At 30.3% G+C, this 27823-nt stretch overlaps 1 protein-coding gene and 1 long non-coding RNA gene across 17 annotated transcripts in view; one reads left to right on the top strand and one right to left on the bottom strand.

Annotated features, from left to right (window-relative positions):
• Positions 1 to 414: 414 nt before the first annotated feature.
• On the top strand, positions 415 to 27431 carry LOC121126973 (uncharacterized). 2 transcript variants are annotated; one of them, XR_011782947.1, is made up of 4 exons: positions 415 to 6899; positions 7017 to 7121; positions 7194 to 7884; positions 7960 to 8517. It is a non-coding gene; the product is annotated as an uncharacterized lncRNA (long non-coding RNA). The 2 variants fall into 2 exon arrangements; XR_011782948.1 differs by adding an exon at positions 26714 to 27431 and having other exon boundaries at positions 7017 to 8082.
• The window catches only part of LOC121126968 (solute carrier family 25 member 36), a 35040-nt gene continuing 16612 nt past the window's right edge, over positions 9396 to 27823 (bottom strand). Inside the window, exons 3-8 of one of the 15 annotated variants that reach the window (XR_011782939.1) lie at positions 26967 to 27183; positions 20068 to 21497; positions 19833 to 20010; positions 19463 to 19738; positions 17858 to 17945; positions 17161 to 17708 (exon numbers count right to left, since the gene is read on the bottom strand). Coding sequence is in view for 4 of the 15 variants with exons in the window: in XM_040722322.2 (XP_040578256.1) it covers positions 9680 to 9909; positions 26967 to 27183 (447 nt within the window). In the remaining 11 variants the exon portion in view is untranslated. Of the gene's footprint in view, positions 9910 to 13314; positions 15331 to 17160; positions 17709 to 17778; positions 18794 to 19462; positions 20011 to 20067; positions 21498 to 26709; positions 26882 to 26966; positions 27184 to 27823 lie in introns of those variants that run through there. The other 14 variants (XR_011782938.1, XR_005867378.2, XR_005867375.2 and 11 more) reach the window with 14 other exon arrangements.

Here is a 27823-nt window from a genome sequence, read left to right as displayed (position 1 = left end):
ATATGTATCACCGTTTGTAATGAAATAGAAACAAATCTTACCTATGCTATGGCACAATAAGCCTTCTTGGGATGAGAACCTATTAACCAAAACAATAAAATATGCTAATCATGTTCAAGATTCATCTATCAGATTTTGTCCATGTATTCTTAATCCTGCAGATTTACAGACTAGTGGTATCACATTAGAGGAATTAAAAATAAAAGAGGATATGTGGTTGTTTGGTACCATCTTTCTTCTTAAACCAAGAGAACTGTTACCAAAGCAACCTTTTCCAATCTTTCGGTAATAGATGAAAAACATAGATTACTCTAAAAAAATGGTTTAGATATCTATTTCAATCAAATACTGCAGAAAATATACAATCAATAAAAGATGCAAAAATACATATATTTAAGATAAATGCAGAATCTCATAAAGAGGAACAAGATGCCCTTGAGTTTATAGATACATTAGTAACAAACCAACATAATTGGTCCAAAGTTTTAAATATATTAATTCGAATCAAAAGAATGGGTCAAAGAGCATGAGATAAAAGGTCCAAATCATTTAGTTTCAGAATGGCTAATTAAGAAATACAATGGGTGGAACTTATTCATATTAAAAGTGCTCAAGAAAGTACTTAAAATAAGGATACTTAAGAAAGGTGAGATAAACAAAAAAACGATTTTACAAAAAATTCATGTCTAAAACACTTACCTGTTATATAGAATGAAGATCAAGAAGTCATAATACTCGAAAGTCGTCTTCATTGGGCATCATCCTGATCACATGAATTCAAAAAACCTATAATATTACCTAAAAGTCTGGTTGCAGAAAGAAAAATATTAAATCTTCATCGATCGACGACACTACATATCAGTCAAATACAAATGAGGTTACAGAAAAAATGGTTGGCGTATTTAAAAGACAATTCAGAATTGCAGTACAACGAAATCGACTGACAATTCGGAAAATAGAAACATAAATTATAGAAATAACAAGTATTATAAATGATGGACCACTGGGAGTTTCCGATCAGGATTCCCTATCACTTTCAGCTATTACTCCAAACCTCCTTATTCATGGTTGTCAAAAGGGTGGAATAAACACTCTGAATGAATCAATCTTGTCGACGTTATCATACTGTAACACGTGGTTTTCAAGGAAAAAATTACTGAAATTTTGACAGATTGAGACAGAATATTTAAATGAATTAAGCATTAGCAGAAAATGGTTGAAGTCTTATACCAACTCTATCAGAGAAGGTGATACAGTAATCCTAGAACCTGAATCATTAGAGAAAAATTCATGGAAATTAGCAAGGATTACTGAAATTCATAAAAACCAGGACAACGTTGTCACTTCAGAAAGCACTTAGCCTAACAAATGGCAGAAAATTTTTATGCTCAATAAGACAAATTGCTCTAATAGAATCTAATGTTGCTGAAAAAGAAATGGTGGAATCTATATTGAACAATCAATTTGGAAGTACTGGAAATCAAGAAAAGACGTTGGAGGTCCCTGAGTTGGTTGTACAATCGACTCAGGAGTGCCAATCTGTTCGAGATCGACCTTACCACAGAAAGGAAGTCAAAAAGGATAAAGTCATTCCTGGCGAAACAGCTACCATGTCTGTAGAACCAGTTCCTTACAATTCAGAAGATACATCAGAGAGAGATGTTGTTGATACTCATCATCATGAATTGAGCAAGAAAAGAAGACTTAAAGGAAGTTATATAAAATGATTAAATGGCTACCATGAAACATCTCAAACCATGTATGGAAAGAAATCGTAAAACGATTATTTAATATAAACCTAAAAATTAACAATTTTATAAAATTATTCAACATGTTAAAACTATCGTGGGGGTCGGGCAACCCTTACAACTTCGTCTGTCTATTCCAACCCCGAGTTACAAATACAGTAAAAACATAGGACATATTTTTTTAATCAATTTTTTTACTAAAGACGCAAATAATATGAAAAGAAAGTAACTTAGACACCTCACAAATTATAAAGTTATCTGGGGCATAGTTTGGCAATACAAGGTCGATGTTACATACATTAACGTATTGTTTCTCTGAAGTTACATTTCGATCAATTAGTGAGACTTCCTTGAAAGATCTACAGCCTGGGGGTCTATCAATTCTAGTCGGAACTGAGTAGGATGTAAAAAGACAGAAAATGTTGGAATTTGAGCCTTTGTATATCTGCCCATATAATCACCTATTTGCAACCCTGATTATATTCACTTGTTTTTTCCCTCCAAAAGTTTGGAGGTTTTTTCATATTCTTCTTTATTATTATTCATTCGAAATATACTAGTCAAACCTTACGCACGTTTCTTATCATTATTTAGTGTTTTATTATAGAGTAAGTTATACAGTCCACTCATTTAAACACTCCTTCATTCTTGAAAGAGGCTTAAATCCTCACAATATTCTATGTTCTACAAGAGTTCAAATTCCGAATTCCACGAGGTACGACGGGATGAAAATTTATCGGGGGAAAACTACAAAACCTCATAAGGGAGTAGAGTAGACTTTTTACACTGGAGAGAAATGCCAGGATCGAAACAATGAAGAGATCTATTCACGATGAGTAAGGGATTTTAATATTTCCAATGTATTTACAAGTTATTTTATTTGCGTTTGTAGTATGTGAGGTGTTGTGATATTAATTATTATTATTTATTACGGTACATAGGGTCATGAAATTGACATTACATTAGTAAACAATACCATAATATTGTGGCTTATTTGTTAGTACACCCCTTTAAAAAATGTAACCACTTAAAAAATATTAAATAGAACAAAAATCTTTGGAGATGCATATTTTTTAAATAAGTCTTTTTTAAAACTACGCAATGAATATTTTTCTATAATATAAGCTATGATATTCTTCATCACTATGAATGAGGAATAAGTTATAAACATCTAAAGAAGAGTGTCTTTTTTGTCATTTTCAACCTAAAAAAACATATATTGAGTTCAAAACAAGATATACAATAAATAAAACCACGTTATAATCATAGAAAACCGTTATCTAGATATTTTATTAATTCCTAATTTGAATTTGGATATTTTTTAAGGTTAAAAACTGTCTCTTCTACAATAATTTTCCCAAATTAATATAATCCCAGATATTTTATAATTCAGAAGACTGAAAGAAAAGCTGGGATCAGTTTTGGACTATGTGCTCAAAGATAAATTCGATATTTGGCTTTAATTCATTTGTACAAAATTCGGATTAACCGGTGTAATATTTACTCCAATTACAAAATGTTGGTTATGAATTATCCATGAAGGAACTGCATCCTCGGCCAGGATTTCTTATAATTTCATTCTCGTGTAAGTTTCATTTGGAGGATAAAAAAACCTGACTATATCTGTGAACTTAACTCCTATGAAAGTTTCTCTAGCCTCTCTTTTTGCATACTTAGACCACTCGTGTCAAATTATAGCCCTTAGATCTCAGAGACATATTCCTGCTGATGAAAAATGTAAGTATTATTATTATTATGTCAATACTGATCTGTGTATATATGTTTCCAGTTCTATATATGTTGTCCTTATATATTATCTGTCCATATTTATATTAATTCTCTTGTTGCTACCTGCATAACGTGTATGTATATACATAATAAATCTTTTGTTTGATTTCATTAAAAGAAATCTCAGTACGAAAAATTATTCTCCCGATATCTAATTATATTATTACAATTCAATAATGTTATGAGCCCTTTGTCTGTAGATAGGATGTCCATCGCACCCCTTAAAGGATCTAAATACCCCACGTGGAAAATTCAGTGCCGCATGGCGTTGATGAAGGAGAATCTTTGGAAAATTGTTAAAGAAGAAGAAATGGAGCCTAAGATAACGAATGCGAATTTGACTGAACATGTTGCAATTAGAATTAGTAAAGACGAAGCCCTTGCTATTATAGTATCAGCAATAGACACAAAACCTACTATACTTAGTCGGTGAAGCAACGGATACCTCTGTGGATTTGAGTCAATTTCAAAAGCAAACTTTGGCAAACAAACTAGAATTACGGAAGAAGCTGGTTGGTTGTCAGTTGAAAGACGGTGAGAGTTTCAAGGTCATGTCAAGAAGATGACTGAAATATTTGATTGAACTTGCTGTAATCAGGAGCAAGGTCGATGAGGAGGACACGGTTGTGTATCTGTTAGCGAGTCTTTCTAAATATTTTAATATGCTTGTGACGGCATTGGAGGATAATCTTGAGATACCTAAATGGGAAATAGATCCTGACCACAGAGAGGAAGCTTGAAGAGAATACTTCAAGAAAACCTGAAAAGGGTTTAGCCTCTGGGAGCAGACGTTTGCTTAAACGTTTTTGTTGTGGCAAACCTGGTCACAAGAAAAGGAATTGTTATGAAATAAAAAAGTATACGGATCAGTTCCCCCATGGGTTGAAGAAAGGCCATAAAATAAAAAAAAGTGGCAACGTGTAAAAGCTCTTAATCAGAAAATTTCGAACTTACAATAAAGCAATTTGCCTTGTTAGACAAATTAATTTCAATGGAGTGGATTATTGATTCAGGTGCAACGAGTCATATGTGTCACGATAAAAGTGTGTTTAAAGAGATAAAAACAATGAAGGAAGGGTCAATGAAGATCACACTTGGAGATGACAGTACGTTAATAGTCATTGGCAATGTTAATATTACGACAGATACATTGGATATACCAGGCACATTTCATGATGTATTATATGTACCAGAATTATCGTTCCACCTTTTAATTATTTCAAAAGTATTTTAAGTACTTCAATTTCCTTCAAATGATCTCAATGTTTTATATATAAGTCAGACTAAGTAGATAAACAATGCATCAGGAGTAATGGTCTATATTATTTTGTATGTAGAAAAATGAAAGAAAGAGTTAATATGTCCAAAGGGACCGATTATGAAAAGTGGCATCGATGCCTTGGACACATAGGCGTATCTGGAATCCAAGAAATAGGTCAAAAAAACTAAAGGTATTGGTTCTATAGAAATTCTATCCCATCATTTGTATGAACCTTGTATTGAGGGTAAACTTAGTAAGAGACCGTTTCCACACCAAATAATGAGAAGAGCTAAAAAAATTCAAGAATTAATCCATTCAGATTTATCTGGACATACACAGACAGCTTGTCTGAGTGGACATCATTACTTTATTACCTTCATCGATGACAAATCGAGACATACTTAGGTATATATTCTGAAGAATAAAAATAAAGCCTTAATCAAATGCAAGAACTGGAAAGTCATGGTGGAGAAAGAAACTGGAAAAAGGGAGAAATGTTTACGTTCTGATAATGGAGGAGAGTACATATCTAAAGAATTTATTGAATATTTGGTAAGTGAAGCCATCAAAATAGAACTCGTTTTAACGAGGAATCCCGTGCAGATTGGTGTATCAGAACGAATAAATAGAACATTAATAGAATCAGTGCGTGCATTGCTATCTGATAGTGGTTTAGCCATAAAATTCTGGGCTGAATTAGTGAAAACTGCTGTTTATATTCATAATCGATGTACTACTAAAACAGTTGAAGAGAAGGCTCCTTATAAAGTTTGAAACGGTAAAAAGCCTGATTTGGCACGTCTTAGAAGAATTGGATGTTGTAGTCATGTTTTTATACCTAGAGAGAGTAGTCAAAATCTGGACTACAAGAGTAAAAGAATGGTATTATTGGGATATGAAGAACAAATGAAAGGTTATAAATTATATGAACCTGTTAGTGGAAAAATTATTTTTTGTAGAGATGTTATTTTTGATGAAAATGTCATAGGTTTAAATGAAAATGAGAACTCAAATAATGAAGCAAATTCAGAGGACGATAACGGTTATCGTTTTCCTCATAAGATTGAGGGTAGTGTGCAATAACTCAGAAGATCTACAAGAGAAAAGAAACAACCTGAACGCTTTGGAGAAAAAGCATATATGTTACACAAAGATCCAAAGTCATTTGAAGAGGCTGCTGGAGATGGGCTTCAATTACATCACCTTGATGTGAAAACTGCCTTTGTTAATGTTGAAATAGCTGAAAACGTGTATGTTGAACAACCTGAAGGTCTTCAGTGAACCTTTAAATGAAAAATTGGTATGTAAATTGAAGAAAAGTTTGTATTGATTAAAGAAAGCCACTAGATATTGGAATTTTACATTAGGTCAACATTTAAAACAAATCGGGTTTGAGAAGAGAAAAGAAAATCCATGTTTGTTTACTAACGATGAATGAGTATTTGTTGCAGTGTATGTAGATGATATTTTACTGATTGTTTCTGAAGACAAATTAATTGAAATCAACTCAACCACTTATGGTAGAAAAGGTTAACGTATCTAATCAAGCATGTGTGTACTGGATTATACAAATAAGTAGGGCTTCTAATAATAAAAAGATCAACTCATTCTAGAACTCCGAGTCACTAAGGAAACATAATACAGATTTACACGAAAACGTGAAAATTCTTCAATCGGAAAATAGATTATTAAAATCCAAATCTACTTTTAAGGAAACGACGAAAGGAGAACTTGAAAAGAGGTTCACTAAACCTCAATGTAAACTCATTATGAGTTAGAAGAGTTTTGGAAAATGGAATGAGGAGGATATCGTTAAGGGACTGATACTGAAGTCTCTTTCCTTAAAAACCTACTGTTACATTCAATCCAGCGGTCTACTTCCGATTCCTTGTGTAATAACCATCAAACTTTAATTCCAAAATTTAAACAAAAGGTCCTGGAATAAAATCAAATATTACTAAAATTATTGCTCAACAAATCAAATACAAAGAAACTTCAAATGGTAATTTGGCTGTTTAGTGCTTTGATGAGATGGATACAAATAAAAAGCTTCATACTACATTCTATACCAAAGAATTTATGATCCTAAGAAAAATATACAGGTATACAAAGTTAATAATAACCTTGCAGGTATACAGCGTTCTATTTTTCAACAAATTATAGATTGCAGTATCACTAATGCACTAATGTAGATATAATAATCCTGAATTTCCTTTTAGGTACTATTTTGAGTGAAGCAGATTCAGAAGAAAACAACATAGAATTTTCCCGAAACTTTAATGATAGAATTTATACTCATATTTTTCAAGATGAAATTGAGGAAGGTATAAATAATGATGAAAATACAATAGAACAATCATTTAATGATTTACATCTTCCTAAAAATCTGTGAACAGGAAGGATTTATTTATGTTTCTGGATATGTGGCTAAATCCTTATATCAAAAATATCACACTTTGGTGTAAAATATCTGGTGTAATACTTCCAGCATCCAAGTTCCTCCAAGTCTATGGTTTAAAAAGACATTGTCAAGAGGGGACTGCCTCAGCCATTAGAATCTTTTTCGAAATTTTGCAAAAAAAGGAATAACACTTTATTAAATTTTCATTGGAATTTTTTTATACTGAACGGATCGACTCATTGTAACAGTATCCAAAGGAAGGATAGGAAGTTATAAAAAAATTTATTCGTAATTGTACATTCATTAGACATTAGTAATTAATATTATCGACAAAAGTACCATAAAAAGAAAATAGCCAGTAATGTGAGAAAAACTGATCATTTCTTTAGTTAAAGAATAGATACGGAAAACATGTATATATATTTTTTTTTGTGTCTCATTATTTAATTTTAAACAATAAACTTTCGAAATGTGAGTGCCTTTATTCTAGCTAAGTCTAATATTTTGTCGAATCATTCCTCAGAAATTGGATGGCCAACATTTTTTTCGAAATAAAAAAGGATCTTCTTCGGCATTTAACATAGCTTTTAATGCTATTTCGAACGAAGTTTTCTTCTTCTGTCAAATCCACAAAGAGTAAATATGGGAAATGTTTCACTGAAGATGAATCGGTTCTATCCAATAAAGTAATTATTTTAAGATACTTAAGTTTAATTAAATCATTAGTCTAGTGGTTCCTTTACTTTACCTCATTTTATTAGTTTTTTGTTCTTCTAAAAGGGATTCCATGCCATTAATTTCGTAGTTAATACAAATCACAAAAAGGAAAGCCATCGGACCTGAATGGATTATTTTATTTATTTGAATAACAAATATATTTTAAGGTAACGTGCTAAATAATATACAACCAACTAAAATGGGGAAAAAAGAAAGAAAACTGATAAAGTAGAAACATAACAAAATTCTTTAAAGTTGATATAATACGTCTCACAAAAGCGATTCAAATGCAAGAAGTATTAATAACTTCATTCTCCGTCATCAATTATAATATCATTAGACATGATAGATTGTTCATATTCGATATACACATTAATTATATTAATTTCAATTTGAAACTTCTTTAATTCTGTATATGACGAAAGGTATTTGTGCTCTACAGAGAAATGAACCTTCTTAAGTATATATTACATTTTAATTTAACTCAGATTTATTACAATCAACAAAACCCTTATAGATACTAGGTATTTTTAATATCATTTTTGCAATACTGCGAGATTTTTGTAAATAATTTAAAAATGTAAATGTTCCAATTTATTTTAGTAAAAATTACGAAATTAAAAGCAAAAATTATTTTTGTCAATTCCTTTTAGTCCTTTAATGTCTGAGTTTTGAAAAGACAAGAATTTGTTTCCTCATAATTTATATCTAAATGTTATTAAATTGAATATATATATATTAATTTTTTCGGCTGCAATTTGTTTGTTAAGCATGTGAAAACAGCGCTGAAATTTGGAAAATACTAACATTGTTATATTTTTGATGGTATTAAATGAAGTAGTTAGCAACACTAGTAGGGCACAATCTAATATCACTTATTGTAGATACTTTTTAGTACATCCATTAATATATTATTTGCATATATAGCCATTTTGATACAAACTGAGCATCAAAATATGATAATGAGATCATTAAAACATATTAATTTCTAACTTTTATCATCATATTGAAACTCATAGGCAAATTTTGATGTGTATTTTCGTCGATAAAAAATCGACAAAAATAGATTAATCAACAACTTCACTTATAGGTAATAAATATGAATCTCGTGCTTCATCTTTATACTTAGTGACGCCAAGCCATTACAACAAACTATTGTGTAAAAAAGGGAAAAATGACGGAGGCAACACTTCCGTTGAGTCATACGTAATATTATATCCCTGTATTTATATTATCCTTACTTTCAAAATGTGAAAGAAATATAGATCACAAAAAACCATATGATAAGAGTATGTAGAAACAATAAAACTAACTATTCCGCACAGAAATGGTTTTTTTTAAAAAGTTGATACAGCAATCACAACCAATTATAATAATGACTGAATAATCCTAAGCTTTCAGGACATGAGTTAAATAAAAAATATGTATCATCAGCAAGGTTTGGTTAGTTTGGGGAGCAACATAAAAATATTATACAGTGTTAGTCATTTTTAATTTATTTTTCTTACGCTCCAAATACAATTATGAATTTGAATTTATAAATAATAAATATATTAAATAATATTAACATTTGTGACGTTTTATTGTTTTGCTGCAAGACCACTCTAAATCGTTTTGTAAACAAACTAATATAAGTAGACAACGCTCATGCCCATTAAATTCAGACTAACTTTATGAAACTAAAAAATTGATTTCAGCAATATGACAAAATATAGTGTTGATAATAGCAAATATTATTTATATTTTACAATAGTTACATAATCACTACAAACTTTCAATATTATCTCCATCATTCTTCAGCCACCTAGTTAATAAATTAACAGAAAACTCATACGTAGCCATCATTATGGCTGTATTAGGTATTTGGCGAATTAATTGAGTAAATAAACCCCTATAAAGTCCTGAATGACCTTCTTCTCGATATACGATGTGTAGAGTTTGCCAAAAGGAATTATATTTTGAGCCATCTTCCCGTAATCGGGTCCTTGCAACTTCTAAAATGAAGAAAGAAAGACTGTTAGTACCTTTATTATTATATAATACTATAAAATAAAGCACTAATCAGTGCTGTAAATAAAAAAACACATTTCGGTTCCCTTATAAATCTTGTTCAGAGATATAAAAAAGGAGATTTATTGTTATGTGAAAAAGACAACCGCAATATATTTTCCACGGGGGGGGGCAATGTGGAAACCCTGAGTTTGCTCACGACGATTGAAACTCTAAAAAAAAGAAGAGGGAACAATGTGGCTCTAATTAATTTGTACCTTTACCTAAAAGTATCTTTTCTCTAACAAATTTATGGCAGGTGTCGCGAAAATTATTTGCAAATATCTAACATGATCATAAATTTAAACTATTTGGTTTGCCTTTTTCTTTGTCTTGATAATGACGAAGCCCTACAAAATATTAAATCCAATTTTGTAATAAATTTTGCTAATATAATGTAAATATTCAATATTTAGAGAATATTCGTCAAATAAAATATAATAATCACATAAAACCGTGTCAATTATCCATATCGTTAACTCACCTTAGTTGACAGCATTACCATTCAAGGACCGAACATATATGATCTAAAAATGGATCATTTTCTTCTCATTTGAAAATTTTGTGAGCCATTTATCCTTGATAAACAATGGATAAATTCACCCAAATCAATTCCTAGGTATAGAAGATAGGAATACAACATGCAGTTAAAGTCAGATTGAACAATTGAGTTTCCTCATAAAAGACGGAGAGTAAGACTAAGGGTTGTTTGCCAAGTTATAATAATAAACCTTTATTGGATTCGAATTAGAATTGAAGATCGATATCGAAGTAATTCCTCTCTATGTCTATAATAAGTAAGGGTACTGTTCGTGTTTATTTTCTTCATCGCCCTCAAATGGCTTTCACAGATAATCTAAAGATAACTAATCTGCTCTTCTCCAAAACATTCTTAAAACTGTGAGGTTTGCCACGTTAAATTTCGTTTTTTTATATACCGACAGTTAATATTATTTGAATTGATACCTATCTCCACCTTTAAGCTAATTTATTCCTCAATGTAACGAAATAAATGAAAAATAATAAAATTCGTAAATATGATGTTTGCCTCATATTTTTCTTGAAACGTTCTCAAAATTAATTAAAGATAAGGCAAATAAGCAGATTTATATATTTTTTAAATCGTACCTAAGCTGTTGTCATTATTATTTAAGTTCAAAGTAGTTCTACTATAATAAATTATTTTCAAAACCTGATTCAACATTCGTGTCTACTAAAAAAAGACGGAGAGTTACCTTGAGGACTTGTTGCAGAGTTATAATTGTAAGTACTAGTAGGACTCATAGTTGAATTGATGATCGACATCGATGAGTTATTGACTATGTCCTTGTTTATTTTTGTTCTACCTCTCCGCCTCGTCACAATTGCTTAAAGCCGATATAAGGAAATGTCATAGCAGCAGAGCTGTTTAGTATTCCTCATATTGTCAGGATTACCATTTAATAGTAAGGCGGAGGGGTAGTACTTTTCCTTTTTTTCGAAAATCAAATAATAGGGTGCTTGTTTTAGGAATATTGCATGAAGAACACAAAATAAGTTATGAATTGAAAATTCTTTGAGATTTTTCATTTGATATTTTTTGAAATGGTTTTTCCGTTTCTAAAAAAGGCATTACTCATATTTGTGAATCAAAGACGATTGAGAAATATTCACAGATATGCATCATCGCATTTTTAAAGAATAAAAGAGATGATCCTTCATCTGAATAATCGAGGACAAATAATTTGTTAAAGTCTTATTTATACAACGAAGTGTAAGACTCAACCCAAAATCTCCAATTAATTATCGAGCAGCTCAACTTACATTTAAGGAGTAACTCTGCTAAACTTCTAGGAATGTCTACTTTATGACAAAATAAAAGCCCGGCTCTATCTCGTCAAATTAAAGAATCTGGACTGATTTCTTTACATACCCTAAAACACATTAAAAAGTTAACGAGTGAACTTTCCGTTAATAGCCAGGTGAATACTTCTACTATAGATTATCTTTCTGCAAGATTAAAATCATTATCATCGAAAGATAAATTATTATTGATGATAATTGACAAAGTTTATTCGAGTTAAAGAGTAGAATTTGTTGGAGGAAGTTTTTATGGATGTGAAAAAAATGGATTTCAAAAAATGCTTCATGATTAAGTGTTGTTGGGCGATATAATGACATGGTTTGTATGGCCCCAATTACCACAATCAATAGTTCCACTATCAAAGCTCTTGAGGAAGTAATTTATGTTGGCGTTCCGACGGTTGCAACTATAGTTGCCCCCCATTCTGCGAACAGGAAATTTTATAAAGTAGAGTTATTTCGTGGAATTATATATATATATATATATTAAATCTATTCCCGAAAACAAAACAAAAAAATTAACTTCTTTTTGATGTAGTGCATACTTTTATGAACTTTTATATTAAGTTCTTAAACGAAGGAAGATTCATATGTCCATAATTTAGAGAAGAAAACAAAATTTTTCATTTCGAGTTCAAACACATAAAGGAAATATTTGAAGCCGAACATGGATTGGTCTCAAATTTACCCATAAGCTAAATCAAAAAGTTATTTATCCTCATCAAATACAAAGATCTAACGTTGATTTGTGTGTAAGACTGTTTCTGAATCGACAATAAATGGTCTTGATCATTATGCTTTGCAAAATCCATCAAATGAGTGCTACAAAACTACAGCCGAGGTGATAAGAAAGGATAACAATTTCAAGACGTAAACAAAATTTTATCTTTAATCCCTTCCGAATGCTTCTTGGATCTTAAATTTGGATAAAAAAAAGTGGATATTCTACTCATTCGCTGATTAAATCACTAAAAATAGGCTGTGCAACGTTTTTGTTCGCATCAGGAGAAATAAATCTCCAGTTATGTACTGATGGAGCAGATTTGAAGGAAACTGAGAAGTTTTTTAACAGAATAAACAGAGGTGGTCTTAAAAAACCAACCGATGTTATGTTGCTTATATGTAGCCACATATATTTATAATTAAATTTTGTGTTTAATGCCGAAGATATAATCAGTTCTTTACAGTCAATGTCTAATCCAATGATGTATTTATCAGAGCCGATAATGAACTTGTTTTTTTTTCTTCTCAATATATGACCTGGCTTAATCAATTAAGTTGCTCCCAAAATCACTCTATCAGATCTTATTATGTGCTCAATATTTTTTAAATTGTTTGCAAAAAATGGTTTCTGATTGTAACAGCAAATTTTATAGCGCTAAAATAAGGAAATAACAATTTCAAATCAAGTTTCTCAAAAAAGATTTAAAAATTTAATTGTAAATGATTACACATTCAGTTTGTTCCATTGTTTTATATAAAAAAATCACACAATGTGTAAGATTAAATTGTATTTATAATAATTTATTCAGAATACATGTATACACTTATAAAATATAAATGCATCATTTTTTGAATTTAAAGATATTCTTTAAATATCTTATTGATTTATTTAGCCCAACGTTTGAAAGAAAAAGAAATAATTGAATATTATAAATTCATGTTTACTACTAAATGTAAATAAATTCACGAAAAAAATGATTTTTTAAATGTCAATCCAAAATTATTAATTTATTGTGAAAAATTATTTACTTAAGGGAAATTTATGCTCTTTTTAGTAATTACAACATTTTGTATAAAATTTTAAATTCTGTATGACTTTGAGGAAGTGTAAATAGTGAAATGATACTATTTTTAAGGTTATAAAAGTTCTGGAGACTAGAAATCAGCAGTCTACTGCCTCGCACAAATTACATAGAATCTGCATAGTTAAAAAAATTAAGCTCTTTTTCTTTCAAGTTCCGGATTAAATTTATATTTTTTTCAAGTGAAGCAGAATAAGAATGGCTGTGTTATGACGAAGTCAACATGCCAAAAAAATTCCAACCTAACGTCATGAGAAATGCTCCTAAGGAGTTATGTGCGTATTTTGGAGACATGAGCAAGAGTTTTGGATCTCTCAGGTATGCCCCCTTAAGAACGTATGAAAAAGGCCTATGATCGTTTGAAGCACAAATAATTATTGGCTAAGGAAATTTTGGCCCAGTGTATCGTCTCCTCGGCCATGAGTTTGTACCGGACCTGAAGGACATTCTAGCCAAAGAGCTAATAATTAGATGTATCCCAAGTTCACTCAGAGCCACGGTCCGATTTCAAACAAGAATAAGCTAGGAAATGCTTACAAGCATTATGTTCTGAAACAACCATCTACACTCTCGTAATCCTTAGAGCTGCATAATGCTCAACTACCATCCTTTCCTCATCCCCCCCTTCACAGGAGCTCATTTTAGCTTCGTCGTTCTCTCGTCATCCTCCTTCCGAAGACACTACTTAGCTCCCATTTTTTTTAAGAAACAAAAAACATCAATATCTTCGTAACCAAGCTCCAATTAATGCACGACGTATATGCAGGCAACACTTGATGTACTGTATCTACACTGACCTGTTCGGCTTCCAACTGCAGAGCTGACGTAACCAACGCAGATATTGACCTAATTTATGTGCAAGAAAGTCTCAGGAATATATAATTCCTTGTTGAAGATGGAGCTCAGGTTTCCATCTTAGCAACTACGTTAGCAAAATCCATCAAAAAAGAATCCAATCTTCCCCGACTTATCATTTTTGGAGGGCTGCGAGTAATCCAATCGGTACTTCGTCAGTGGATTTTGCTTAAGAGTGCATAATTTTATACTTTTGAAAACGCCATCCATATTCTTGGTATATAATTTTAAATAAAACATAATTTTAGTATTGATCTTGAAAATAAATCACTTTTCAAATGATCACAACCCTGAGTGAATTGTAATTTGAGTCTCCCAACTCATCAGCTGTTGAGTAAGCTGAGTATGCACACGAATATCCTCTTCTCAAAGTTTGACTATCACGTTCCACTCAACCACTCAGTGACACACTCCATCGTCACAACCGGTGCTCCATCTTTTGGCAAGGCTCAGTAGCCCAAAGCTAGCTTTCCTCAAGTCTGAAGCCCAATTATTAATTCATATCGGTCTACGACTGCTTTCCTCTTCCCCCCTATTCTTCTGCAGTCCACATGGTAGAGAAATCAAACGGAGGGTTTCGTTTTCGTTGAGACTTTCGTATGGCAGAACTCGATCGGTACACACTTCCGAATATGATAAACTTTTCTCAAAACCTTGGGTGCTCCACAGCTTTTCCAAGGCTGGACCTTTGTAAAGCCTATCACCAGATCCCAGTCTAAAGTCGCTCATCATCACCCCGTCAGCCTTTTCGAATAGGTGCAGATTTCATTTGGGCTCAATAACGCTGCACAAACATTCCAGCGTTTTATGGATGCATGATTTCCCAACACTGATGGAGTATTCATGTCAGAATAATCAACTTAGCTAAGAAAAATATGAAAAGAATATTATGCAGCTTACTAACAAAATATAATTAAAAATGATGTCGAGCTACCATCAAAGCTTTCTCAATTTAATTTGAAACCTCAATACGTATATATTAGAGAGCCGGTTTTGGTAAAATGAAATTGGTTCGATAAGAAATAATAAATATCTACTCATCTTAGATTATATTGGCATAACACTTCTTGCTTTAACACGTATTTTGTGTTGGACTACCAATCGGAGTTGAATTGAGTGTATGAGGGCCCTATTGATACGATTCATGGGCCCCCATCTCTCTTTGAATGTTTATTTTCTTTTGAAGAAGTTCGTAGTGTAATTTTAAATATCTGTTACTCTTTTTCAACTGGACCAGACAGAATCAACACCTTATTAATTTATTTTATTATGTAATTTTTTTCCATTTTGTACTATTACGTTGTTTTTAATATTATTATCTGAAATGCATTACTTTTAGTAAGAATGATAATTTTTATATTTTATAAACACTAAATATAGGTAGAACATTTCAGACTTTGATTATAGCCGCTGGTGGAAAATAAATAAATAAATAATATTATTTAAGAATATTTTTGTCTGATTGCCAATGACTAATAACTCCGGGTACTACAGCTAGTATACACATAAAACACCTCCAGCTTAAGGTCAAGGCACTTTTTTTTATTTGTCAATAGTGTTCAACAGAAAAGTATTCTATAAATTTATAAAGCCAGTGCTCAACACCATTGTAATTTCATAATTGCGGGTCAGTACAAAATAACAATAAACGGTGTAAGCTTGAACAAAGTAAGGGAATATTTTTGCCATACATCAACATGTAGTCTTACAAAAAAAAAAAAAAAAAATTGTAAAAAAAACCAGTGCAATTTAGAAATTATTTAATGTTGATAATGTACAAGTAAGTACCAAATTCAAATATACTACAGAATTCAAGATATATAATAAATAAGAATTCAATGTAACATACAATCTCAGCACCATGCATATTTTTCAACACTTAATAAAAACACTCTTTAGTAAAAGTACTGATAGCAGAATTCTTAGTTGTCTTTATGGGAAATTATTTTTTATTTGCTTCAACAACTTATTTTTTTTTGGTTTTTATTTTCATGAAGTATTGTATTGTATTTTTTAAATAGTTTAGCAATGCGCAATTTTTTGCAGTTCTTACATGAATATACGTTTTTTATTTACCAAAGCTGTCATCATTATTCTTGTATTCTTGAAGAAAAAATAAAAAGAATAAAATGACAATTAGTGCGTGAAAGTTGAAGAGTAACTGAGAATTTATTATAAAGTTACAAGCATAAGTCCTTGTTAGACTTGGAGTAGAATTGATCATTGAAGTCGGAGTAATTCCTACCTATGTCATTGATTCTTGAGTTATCCCTTCGACAATTCTTATATTTTTAACTATGAGAACAGTATTTGCATTATATAAAAACAAGCCAAGGCATTCCAGTAGTACTTTTCCTAATCCTTCTAAAGTTGCAAGTTATTAGCTAGAGCTTTAACATTGAGATGAGCTTTCATCCATACCTTTGCGTATATAACTACACAAACTTTATATATATTTTTATACGGACTTCCTCCCTCTTTGTTAGTCTGAAAACTTTTTGGTGATCTTTATATCATATATCAGCTAAGCCATCCATCTAGCATAACGAACATATCCAGGACATCGCCAATTAACTTTGCATGGTGTTCTTCCAAGAAAATCAATTTTAGTTCAAAGTACAAGTTTCAAATTTTCTTAATAAGGGGAAATTTAATAAATTGAGAAAAAAATGTAAATAAATTTACAAAATTCAATTAAAGAAAATTAGTTTTAATATAATTGCTAAAGTTTTCACAAACAATACCATTAACATATTTTAATGCATTCAAATACATATTTAACACAAAAAATAATATACAATTAATACAATGGATAATGTCTTAATCAAACCCGTTTATATAAAAAAAATAGTCATAATTAGGAGGTGATTGGATCTTCCCATAGTTTTGGAAACCAATTTTTTTGCAAAGTATTATTACACTTTTGATAAATGCGAAAAAATTAGGGTTTACCTTGGATTGCAGCTGAAACGTATATATTTTGGGCCACCCTAACGGACATGCTATTGAGTATTTTGGTATAATCTCCTCTGAAGAGGTGATATAACCTCATCAAAATGTTACCTTACCATTCATTATCTATAATGTTGTGTTGGTCCTTATTTATGCAGTCCACTTCAGTCTTAAGACCAATACTATCGGTCCATGGAATTTCCCCAAAAAATATCGATGGTTTATTAAGCCAAGTAAGATATGTATTAATCCTCCGTTAGTGAACATTCTTTTATAGTACGGTTAGTGGACTGGTAAAAAAGAAACCCTCATATTAAAACGTATTTAATGAAATGATTAACAGTTAAACGATTATAATAATTAAATATATACATTTGTTATTTTTATAGTAAAAACATTGATTTTTTTAATATAAAAATTTCAATGAAATAGTCATTACTTTGTGCAAATTTCGGGAATTAAATCAGTGCCAACAGTTTTGATGAGGTTACGAGTATAATATGTAATAATAACGACAACATTATAATCTAAAAAAAAAGAAGAAAAAAAAAAATCAAAAGGGAAAACAAAGGAACAACTTTTAAGCATAAGAGATAATTTAGTTCACTAAACCTCGATTAAAAATGGCTAAATATTCTAATAAATCCTAAATAATACATTATAAAGATAAATAAAGAATTGCATGTAATCTGATTTTATGTTTCAGAATTGTATTAAAAAGTATTGGCAATCAAATGTAGATGAAAATGAATTAGAAGCATAGTTATCAATTTCGGGTCTATAATATCCCAGTTCACTAACAGAGGGTTAAGAGCATTGAACATATCTTGGACAAAATATTCATGTTTTTAATATATTGCAATATAATACGAACATACATGAGAAGAAAACAAAGAAACAGTCTAAGATTAATAAGAAGGAAAGGTGAAGACGGGATTTTTCCCTTCTTTCTATTTTATTTTAAAAGAAAAAGTTCTTCTTGCAACACAAAATTTCACCATTTTTGCAAAAAAAAATCAAAAAATAAAATATGTAGTATTAATATCTCTTATGTCCGACCTTCATAACATAGAAACGTCACATTCACAATATAATATGTGGGTGGTAGAAATACAAATAATTAAAAGGTATCTTGAAAATGGTTGTTCTTGTTCTCAAAGACTTTGGATACTATTGAAAATAAAACTCCGTGTTTAAGCTAGTTTAGCCACAAAGGCGTTTCTTATCGGTAAGATAAAAGCTCAGAAATGTCTTCATTTTCTCGATTGGGTCATTAAATCTCTGAGTTTGGACATTTCGCTAAAATTAGTGAACGGAGAGTTAGTGAGACAACTTATTCTTTCTTCTTGGCTATGGTGAAATCTTCAATTCAATACTAATTAATAGAAAAATGGATTAACACAAAAAACAACAAAAAATATAAGTTGACTGGAAATCCATCTAATAACTCGTAATTAGGAAAGGAGAAGTTTTAAACATGAAAGAATATATTATCTATATTGAAATGTAAATAAGTGTGTTTATTGTGTCTTTATAAAGAGTGGCTGAAATTAGAACTAACAATACTTATTCCATACATTCATTTCCATATTTCATAAGATAAATTTTGTAAATCGAAACCAAACGTATCAACTATTTATTTTTAAAGTTGAGCCAAAATACCTAACTAATTGTTTGATCCTAATATAATAATCATCACCTTTTCAAACAAACATCAAATTCATAAAATAAAAATATAGAATTATCTGAACTAACATTATATCGGAATCTATTAGATTAATAACTTTTATTTCGAAGTGTAAGGCCATCTATTTCTGATCTTCCCAATCTTTGAGGAATGCAATCCTCAATTAGATATATTTCTGCTTGTATAACATGATATTATTTCAAGTCAAAGTCATAGGATTCTGAAGACATAGTAGTAGGCAAAAATTAGGTGTCTAAATAATTTAGGCTACTTGAAAACTAATGTTAAGAGTAAATACACCTTGAGTCTTTGTCTAATACTAAATTGTATTCAAGAGTAAGGGGAAAAATTTCTTACACTGTAAGTCCATGTCGAGTCTCATGTCTTTGCCCCCAAATATCTTGAATATTTTTATCGAGTCCACAAATTTATTTTGAGCCCATATTAAGTCCATAATTAATTTATAATATAGGGTCCATAGAGTTAAGGCTTTTATTGAGTTCAGTATAAACTAGCTTTCGAGTCCAAGTCAATTCGTTATTTTTAACTATCGGAGCCGCAAGTAAAGTATCGAGTCTTTGATTGTGAGATCAAGTCATGTCACAAGTCTCGATTCCCCTCCTCTCAGGTATTCTATTAATACACAACATAATGAAAAGACACAAAATTAAACTAAGGATTTGAATTTTGGTGATGATAATGTTTTTAAAATTTAATTTTACTGAACTCCTTTATTCTTGAAGCAGTTGTCTGGCATCCCTGGCAAGATCACATTCATTTGTATGCATTGCATATATCATGAACTCCTTTTGTCATTTCGTTTACTGTTGATCATCTCATTGACTCGTCATAAGCCTCATACTAATATATTTTATGAGTCGAATAATGTCTTCATTGATAATTTCCTAGGGATAACAATTTGACATTTTAACGTTTTCAAATTGCATTAAGATCCTTATTACATTTCAGACTTATTGTTTCTGAAATCTTCATCTAAAATAAGGGGCACTGTGACTGGTCAATATAATTGCTCGCTCGAACTTCATATAGTTATTAAGAAACTAACTATGACTGAGCTTAATCAATATTTAAAGAAAGTTATATGTTAATTCAGAATCCAACTGCTGTGAAATCTGGATACCTATAATGAACGATCAGTTCAAAGGGATAGAGTCCAATTAAACGAAGCATATTGTCATTTAAAAAAAAGTTAATATTATATTAATTTAACTATAAACCTACTATTTACATAATCTATTCTAAATAGTTTATAGTTATTTGATATTAACCGCAATACCTAGCAAATTAACTTAATTATGTGTACTTCAAAGAATAACCAATGTTAGTTAAAAAATTTATACCGGGAAGTTCAGCAAATTGAGAAAAAAAAATGATAGACACAAGAAATGCAAATGAAAAGGAACGGGAAATTAGGTTTAAAGTAAATGGTAAAAGGTTAACAAATAATATAATAAATAAAGAGATACGATCGATACTGTATTACTTAAGCTAAAACCGTTGAAATGCTGAAAATAAGCAAAAATAGTGGGGGATTGAGGTTTTTCTTCCAATTTTTATTTGAAAGCAAAAATTTTTGAAGGTATTATCAAGAGTGGCCCACGAAACTTTTTGTTTTTGATATCGCTATTAAAAAAAAAGACGGTTGGATATTTTTCAATAATTTTTTTTATTTGAAAGCCTCAACATTCAGGTTAATAATGAAACACCACTTTATTCATATGACCGCTGTTGATGGTCTTACAGTAGCCCATTCTGTCGACCCAATTTTTCAATACATTTTCGATTGTGTGAGCTTCAATAGCTGCAATGGCGACTCCAATTTCGTGTTTCAAATCGTCAATCGTCTCTGGATAGTTGGCGTAACATTTATCCTCGACGGTTCCCCACAAAAAATAGTCCAACAGAGTCCAATCGAAGCTACGAGGTGGCCAGTTGACGTTGCTGTTTCGGCTTATGATGCGATGGTCGAAGTCAGTGCGCAAAAGATCCACTGTAACGTTGGCTGTGGAAACAAATGTCGTCGATGTCTTCCTTTTTCATTTGGGGAAACAATAAATATTCCAACATGGCCCGCTAGCGCTCACCATTGACCGTTACGGCAGCTCCTTGCTCGTTTTTCACTTTCGGCAACAGCAGCAATGTTTTCGATTGAGCGCACTGGACGAACACGGGAACGCGTTGTTTTGTCCATTAACGAACTAGTTTTGCGCACACGCTTCACAAATTTATCCACAAACTGCCTGGAAGTCGTTGTATTTCGACCAACGTAATTTTCTTGCAGTTTCGTTTGAAGACTCCATTTTGGGAGTAAGTCTTTCGTATTTCCCAATTTTCTTCGAGCGTAAACTTAACCATTTCGTAAGCCGGATACCTTTTACAAAATATTAGACACAATGAGAATGTTACTACAGCTGTCAGCCGTCAAAAAAATGGTTGTTCAAAATGCAACCGCTAGATGGGCCACCCTGTACATCAAAAAAGGAAGACAAATAGGGATGCCTTGGATGGTAGTATTTTTTTTTTTTAAATAATTATATTAAAAAGAATTTCACATATTTAGATAGAATTATGACTAATGTTAAAAATATATATTATTAGCTAATGTTTAAAAAATGTTTCACTTAATTTCATCCACAGATATAGTTATAAACATTAGATATTCAGTTTTTAGCACAATTGGGGGAAAAATAATTACCGAAGGACATTTCACCATACAAAATTCTTAAACATTTTCGCCAAAGGACCATTTGGCCAAAAAATGACATTCAATATATTGATATATGCAATTCTATATATTTATTTAATTTATAATGATTGTATCGTATTGTTCATAAACTATATGAAATATAGGTATACTAATTAGTGTTATTTTGGGGAAAATATTTTTTATTAAGTAAATTAGTTAACGATCATTGTATAAATACAACACAGTAACATGTGGTATGAATGGCAGAAGTCCTTATCACTTTTTAATTATCATTCGACATGATGGTTTATTTATAACAGAATAGACTCATGAATTGACAAACAAGCATAGTATCAGGCAAGAGTTGCAATTTCCAATTCGTTATGATCCGGGATGTTTCAGAGCAAGATGCCATTGGTTGTGGTGAGGCAAACCACTAAAAAGGATTCATGGAGGCATTCAAACATAGGAGCGTAGGTAAGCACGAGGAAATAAGAGACGTAAGTGGGAAAAACTGTGAAGCTCAGTATAATCTAGAATTGGCATGTAAAGATGAAAACGATGGTCTTCGTCTCTTCTTTAACTTAGTTTCTTGTCGACAGAGTACGAAAACAGGATCCATTACACAGTCACTCAAGAGACTCGAATCCTAGTAAAAAATATCTAGGACTGTAAATTTATACCTCCAATGAATATTTAGCCAAGTTATGAGAACCACTACAAGAGACTTATTAGATGAAGGCTCCTTCAACGAATTTGTAAGTGTATTTTTCTAAGATGATACAATTATTGGAATATGTTACTTTCACTTGTAATAATTGTCTTGAATGACATTTATCAAAGTATATGAACATTATCTATATAAATTCAATCAACCCAATTTGCTTTAAAGAATGATAATCCGGCTACAATTTCATTAATTTGTAAAACTAATATTAATCGAAATTCCTTTGTCAGTGCATAACACAAGTCGTTTTATGAAATAAACTAGATGTAGTTTATTTTCAATTTAGCTTTTTTAATTCATTTTCATATGTAAACTCTTGTATAATTTAAAGCAGCTGAGTCTATGAACTTAAAAATATATTACATAAACTTTGGCTTTTTATATTTATTTATATCAACTAATCCGGTTATTGATACGATTATCAATTCAATGTATTTAATATATAATAACTATGATCCAATTATATCATATTTAACAGTTGGCAACAAGAAAAATACAGATGTGTTTTTTTTTTTACATTTCCATTCACTTTTATCTGAGGTTCAGAGTGATAATAAAGCTAGTCGTTCAATTCCATCTATTAATTAATTTTTTGAATAAATGTATATGGTTCATTCCATGAAAATTTTAACTTTATTTTATTTTTTCATTGGACTGGACTAAAATTTAATGGAACATCAAATAACCTGTTGATAATTGCGTTTAGGATTATACCTGTTAAACCACTCATCTCATAGATGTTTATAATCAATGACCAAAATTCTGTGTATAATGGGCATGTTAAAAAAAAACGAAAATCAACATGGTAACCCTGAAAATTTGAGGAATGTTTTGGAGGAGATCAGCTGTGACAAGGGAAGAGGGGGAGAAGCAAATAAAGAAGGACATTGACAAAATTTACTCCTATATCGATCCCAAATATAACTCCACAAAAATCCTCAAGTTTACGCTCTGTCTTTGTTCTATCAGATTGGAATATAGTTGAAACTATTTAGGAAAGGATATTCACTACTCAGGAATTAAATTATAATGCCAACTGCGAAGAAAAAGAAAAATCATTTTAGAGTTTACAATTAGAAATACAAAAAAAAGCTGGCTAAAAGTTCTCAGGATTTACATCACTGCATATAATACATCATTTGATAGCTATTGAGTTAAATAAAAAAAATACTTAGAGCAATTTTTTTTATTTTTAAGTATAGACAATCTTTGCCATATTCTCTTACCTTCAAAATCTCTAATTTCATATTCACTGATCTTGGTAAAACTTTTATCCAATCAAGGTAAAATTAATATCTCAATTAATAAAAAAAATAGAATATTGGATCTATGGGCTTATAAGAAGTTTTAATTAATTCATATAAATAAAATTATATAATAAACTTAGATCATATTAAACTAAGCTAATGCTTTAATTAATACTGTTTCTCAATAGTGAATTACCAAAAAATTTCAACCCATTCATCGTCCATATACCAAATATTTTAAAAGTATATTATTTATCATCATAAATGGTTAAAGGGGAATTTATACCTCATGATAACCAGTGGTTCAACTAAATAATTGGTGTTATTAGTAATACAACAAAGAATACAAATGAAAGTATCCCAACTCTCAATGATTAACCAATTATTGCTAAATAAATGGAAGATTTGCGTAAATTTGTAAGCCCTAGAAACCATTAAAATGCAAAAATGTTATTAAATAATGTTATTTATATGTACTTATTAAACTTCTGATATCTCCCAAGGCAAAAAACCTACAGCTTTGTATATTTTAAAGCGACTTGTGTTTAGTACTAACAAAGGAATTTACATTAACATTAGTTTTACAAATTAATGAAATTGTAGCCAAATTAAGTAGTAAATCTATTTTTCGAAAGTGAGATATTGATTTTATCTTGTTCTAATTAAATATTTTTTTGCATAAATCAATAGCTATGAAATGATCTATTTTATACATCCATCAGATTAGTGGTTTAAAAACTACAATCCAAAACGCAATGGTATTCAAGACGATTTTTAATTAAATTCAAGATAAAAAAGAGCTCATATATCAGTGTTGGATTGAGTTACATATCTTTAATTTACTTTTTGAATATCACAATGTTATTAGAGATTCAATTTTTATTCTAATCGGATAAAAAAAGTGTAAACTTTCGCATATACCCCACTGATCTATATACATATTAAATGACCACAGAAACTCTAAAAAATTTATACGACGCTTAATGTCATTCTTTAATTTGATTAATTGCAGAACGTATGGTTGGGAAAACTCTATGGAAAGGTTTCGAGCCCTCAAACAATTTCAAGTGCCAACAATTTCTCTTAACGGTACTGTATTTTAGATGTTGGTTTTCCGGGCTTAACTATTTGCGAAAATGTTTTTTTATAACTCTGAAATTAACAAACAATTATTAAGAAAAAAATTGTTATTAATTTCATTTAATTCTGGTCCTTTTTAAGGTTTATTTTATATGGTGAATTAATGAATTGAATATAAATATTATTTCATTTTCATCATAAAATGCAATCAATCAATAATCAACTCATGCTGAAATTCAGCCCTGATTTTCTGCAGAATATTCAGATGAAAACCAGTTATAATTTAGAAAGACTTTATTCTGTGGTTATTAAACACTTTATAATGTTGACTTATATGAACATAAATCTACTTTAATAATTATAAATCGGTTGAAACTTTTAACATATTCTCCAAGAACTATATATTGAGTCGAAAAAGGGAATATTACCCCGATACTTCATCCTTACTTTAAACGCTAATAGAAACAGCCTGGGTGTAAAAAATTGATTTTTATACCATTAGAAAGAAAAGATGCTAGGCAATTATAGTATTATAATCAAATTACTTCTAAAATATTTTAACTCTTGGCTGCTCTCTTATTTATTAAAAGTAGAAACAATGTGGGGGTTGGTTTGATAAGCCTTGTAAGACCTCATAATATTATGACTGCGAGTGAATGTTGAATACTGCCAGATTTTTACAATAATTAATTATAATTTTGGTGAAATTAAGTGCAAATATATTTCTTTAAACAAAAATAACCAAGCTGAATTAGTCATAAGTTTATATGTGACGCCTTTTTAAAGGCTATTCTCAACGTATTTATGTGCTCTTCGCTTCAGAAACCCCGGTAGAAAAATTATATGCAATGAGTTATTAATTAAATACGTTATGTTAAGACAATCTGTTGAGACACAAACTTTAGCAATAGTTGTCAAAAAATAGAACAATCACTAAATAGAAAAAAGTATCTTTTGTCTCTTCAGTGAAATCATACAAGTGAAATTATTTAATTAGATGTCCTTAATTTCTTCTAAAGATTGTTAACAGTACCAAATGGATTGAAATATAAAAACGTCTTGGGATCGAGTCAACCTTTCAAACTGGAGTAAAATCATGATTACTATATTTGCATGAGTCTACTAAGATAAATTCCATCTTGGAAAAAATTATCAAGAGCTACTCGACTTGTTATTTAAATTTAAATTCCATTTGAAAATGCATACAAAATGATTTTGCCATTCGAAGCTATCACTACGTATTGTATAATATTTAATCTAGCTTTGAAAAACTTTCATAGGAATTTGAACAAACTTAAAGTCTTTGTAATACTTTAGTCAATTCATAGCTATACAGAAACGATTAATGTACTTAGTAGTGTTATCATGATATAAATAATTTTTGACCCAATTCGGCACCAAAATTAGTATCGGTATTTCGATACTTTTTTTACTCCAAATATAAAACAAAAATGTCGTTAAGTGACAAAGACTTACAAGGGAGTTTGTAAGATTTTTGTTTTTGATGGTGAGAGAGGAAATTTGATGAAGTTATAAAGTACAGTTTTCATTCTAGCTTTGTTTTAGAAATGAAAATTCTCTAGCTCAGTAGTTTGGGAATTTACGCTATCAATAAGACAATTTTTCTATGCCATAATGACACAATAATTACCGGTTTCAATATCAATTATGTATAGTATCGTTTACAATGGGCCAATACCACGATACCAACACAGTACCGATATACCGAAAAATATTAGTACTTACTATTCAATTTGTTTACATTTTTCTTACACATTTAAAAAACATTAATAATATAGATTTATTTTATTTGAAATAACTAGGAATAATATTTTTATTTTACCTAGGACAAACATATACTTCAATGAAACATGGAAAAATTCAACCACCTGAGGACACCATTAAATACTAAAATATCACGTTGAAATTTTTCATGCAATATTTTTGAGCCAAATCCCACCCATTCTAAGAGTTAAAGTTCAACTACTCCATAATTTATTTACTTACAAGCCACCCTAATATACAGTCATTAGGAAAAGGAAAATTCAACAATTTAAAATAAATAATATATTATGTTTATTGTGTATAATTAACTTTTACCATGAGGATAGGCCACCACAGTTGCAAAAGTCTTAGAACAAGCTCCACATACCATAAAGCCAGCAAAATCAGCTAATGACTTTTTATTATCCGTCCTACTATGGGTTTGACGAGATAAACACTTAGTTTTTAGATATTCATAGATGACAAAATGTATAGCAGTTTCAGATATTCCCCAATATGAAGCTGTGACTCCTTTCCAAAACCCTACAAGACCCTAAAAAATAAAGCGTGTTTTACTATTTTTATTGATATCAATTTAAGACGATATATTATTAATTGTTAAATAATCAAAAAATATCTTAATTTTTAAACAACAAAAATGAGTCCATTAACATAAGTTATTTGGCAAATAATAATATATGCCTTCCTTGTATACATTGTATAAGATACTTATATTATATTAATTTTTTAAAACATGGAACAATTATTATTTATATAAATAAATAAAAAGTTATAACTCTAGCTGAGCATCAATCATTAAAAATCTTGTCAGTTATTGATCTACCAAATATAGATAGTTTTACAAACGAAAATGGCTGGAATCCCAGTGAACGCGTGAGATGATCTCACAAAAATGCAATAACTCATTGAGACATTTGAATCCTAAAAATAGGAATTATATATTAGTACTATAATTTAAAAAATATACATCTCCAAAGATTTTTACAGGCTTATAAGTTCCGCTATTTTGGTGTTCCGTTCAATTTTTTCTTTTTTCATTCAGTGTTTATCGTTCAGCTATTATTTTAGTTCCATTCCACATTTCGTTTAGCGTTCCAATTATAAGATAGTACAAGGCTTATACAGTATACATACATACACACACAAAAGCTCGTTAAATGAAGCTCTACAGT

Source organism: Lepeophtheirus salmonis, chromosome 12 (assembly GCF_016086655.4).
Source record: "Lepeophtheirus salmonis chromosome 12, UVic_Lsal_1.4, whole genome shotgun sequence".
Classification (NCBI taxonomy): domain Eukaryota; kingdom Metazoa; phylum Arthropoda; class Copepoda; order Siphonostomatoida; family Caligidae; genus Lepeophtheirus; species Lepeophtheirus salmonis.
Note: the sequence above shows the minus strand (reverse complement) of the source record. Positions and strands in the feature narration are given on the sequence as shown.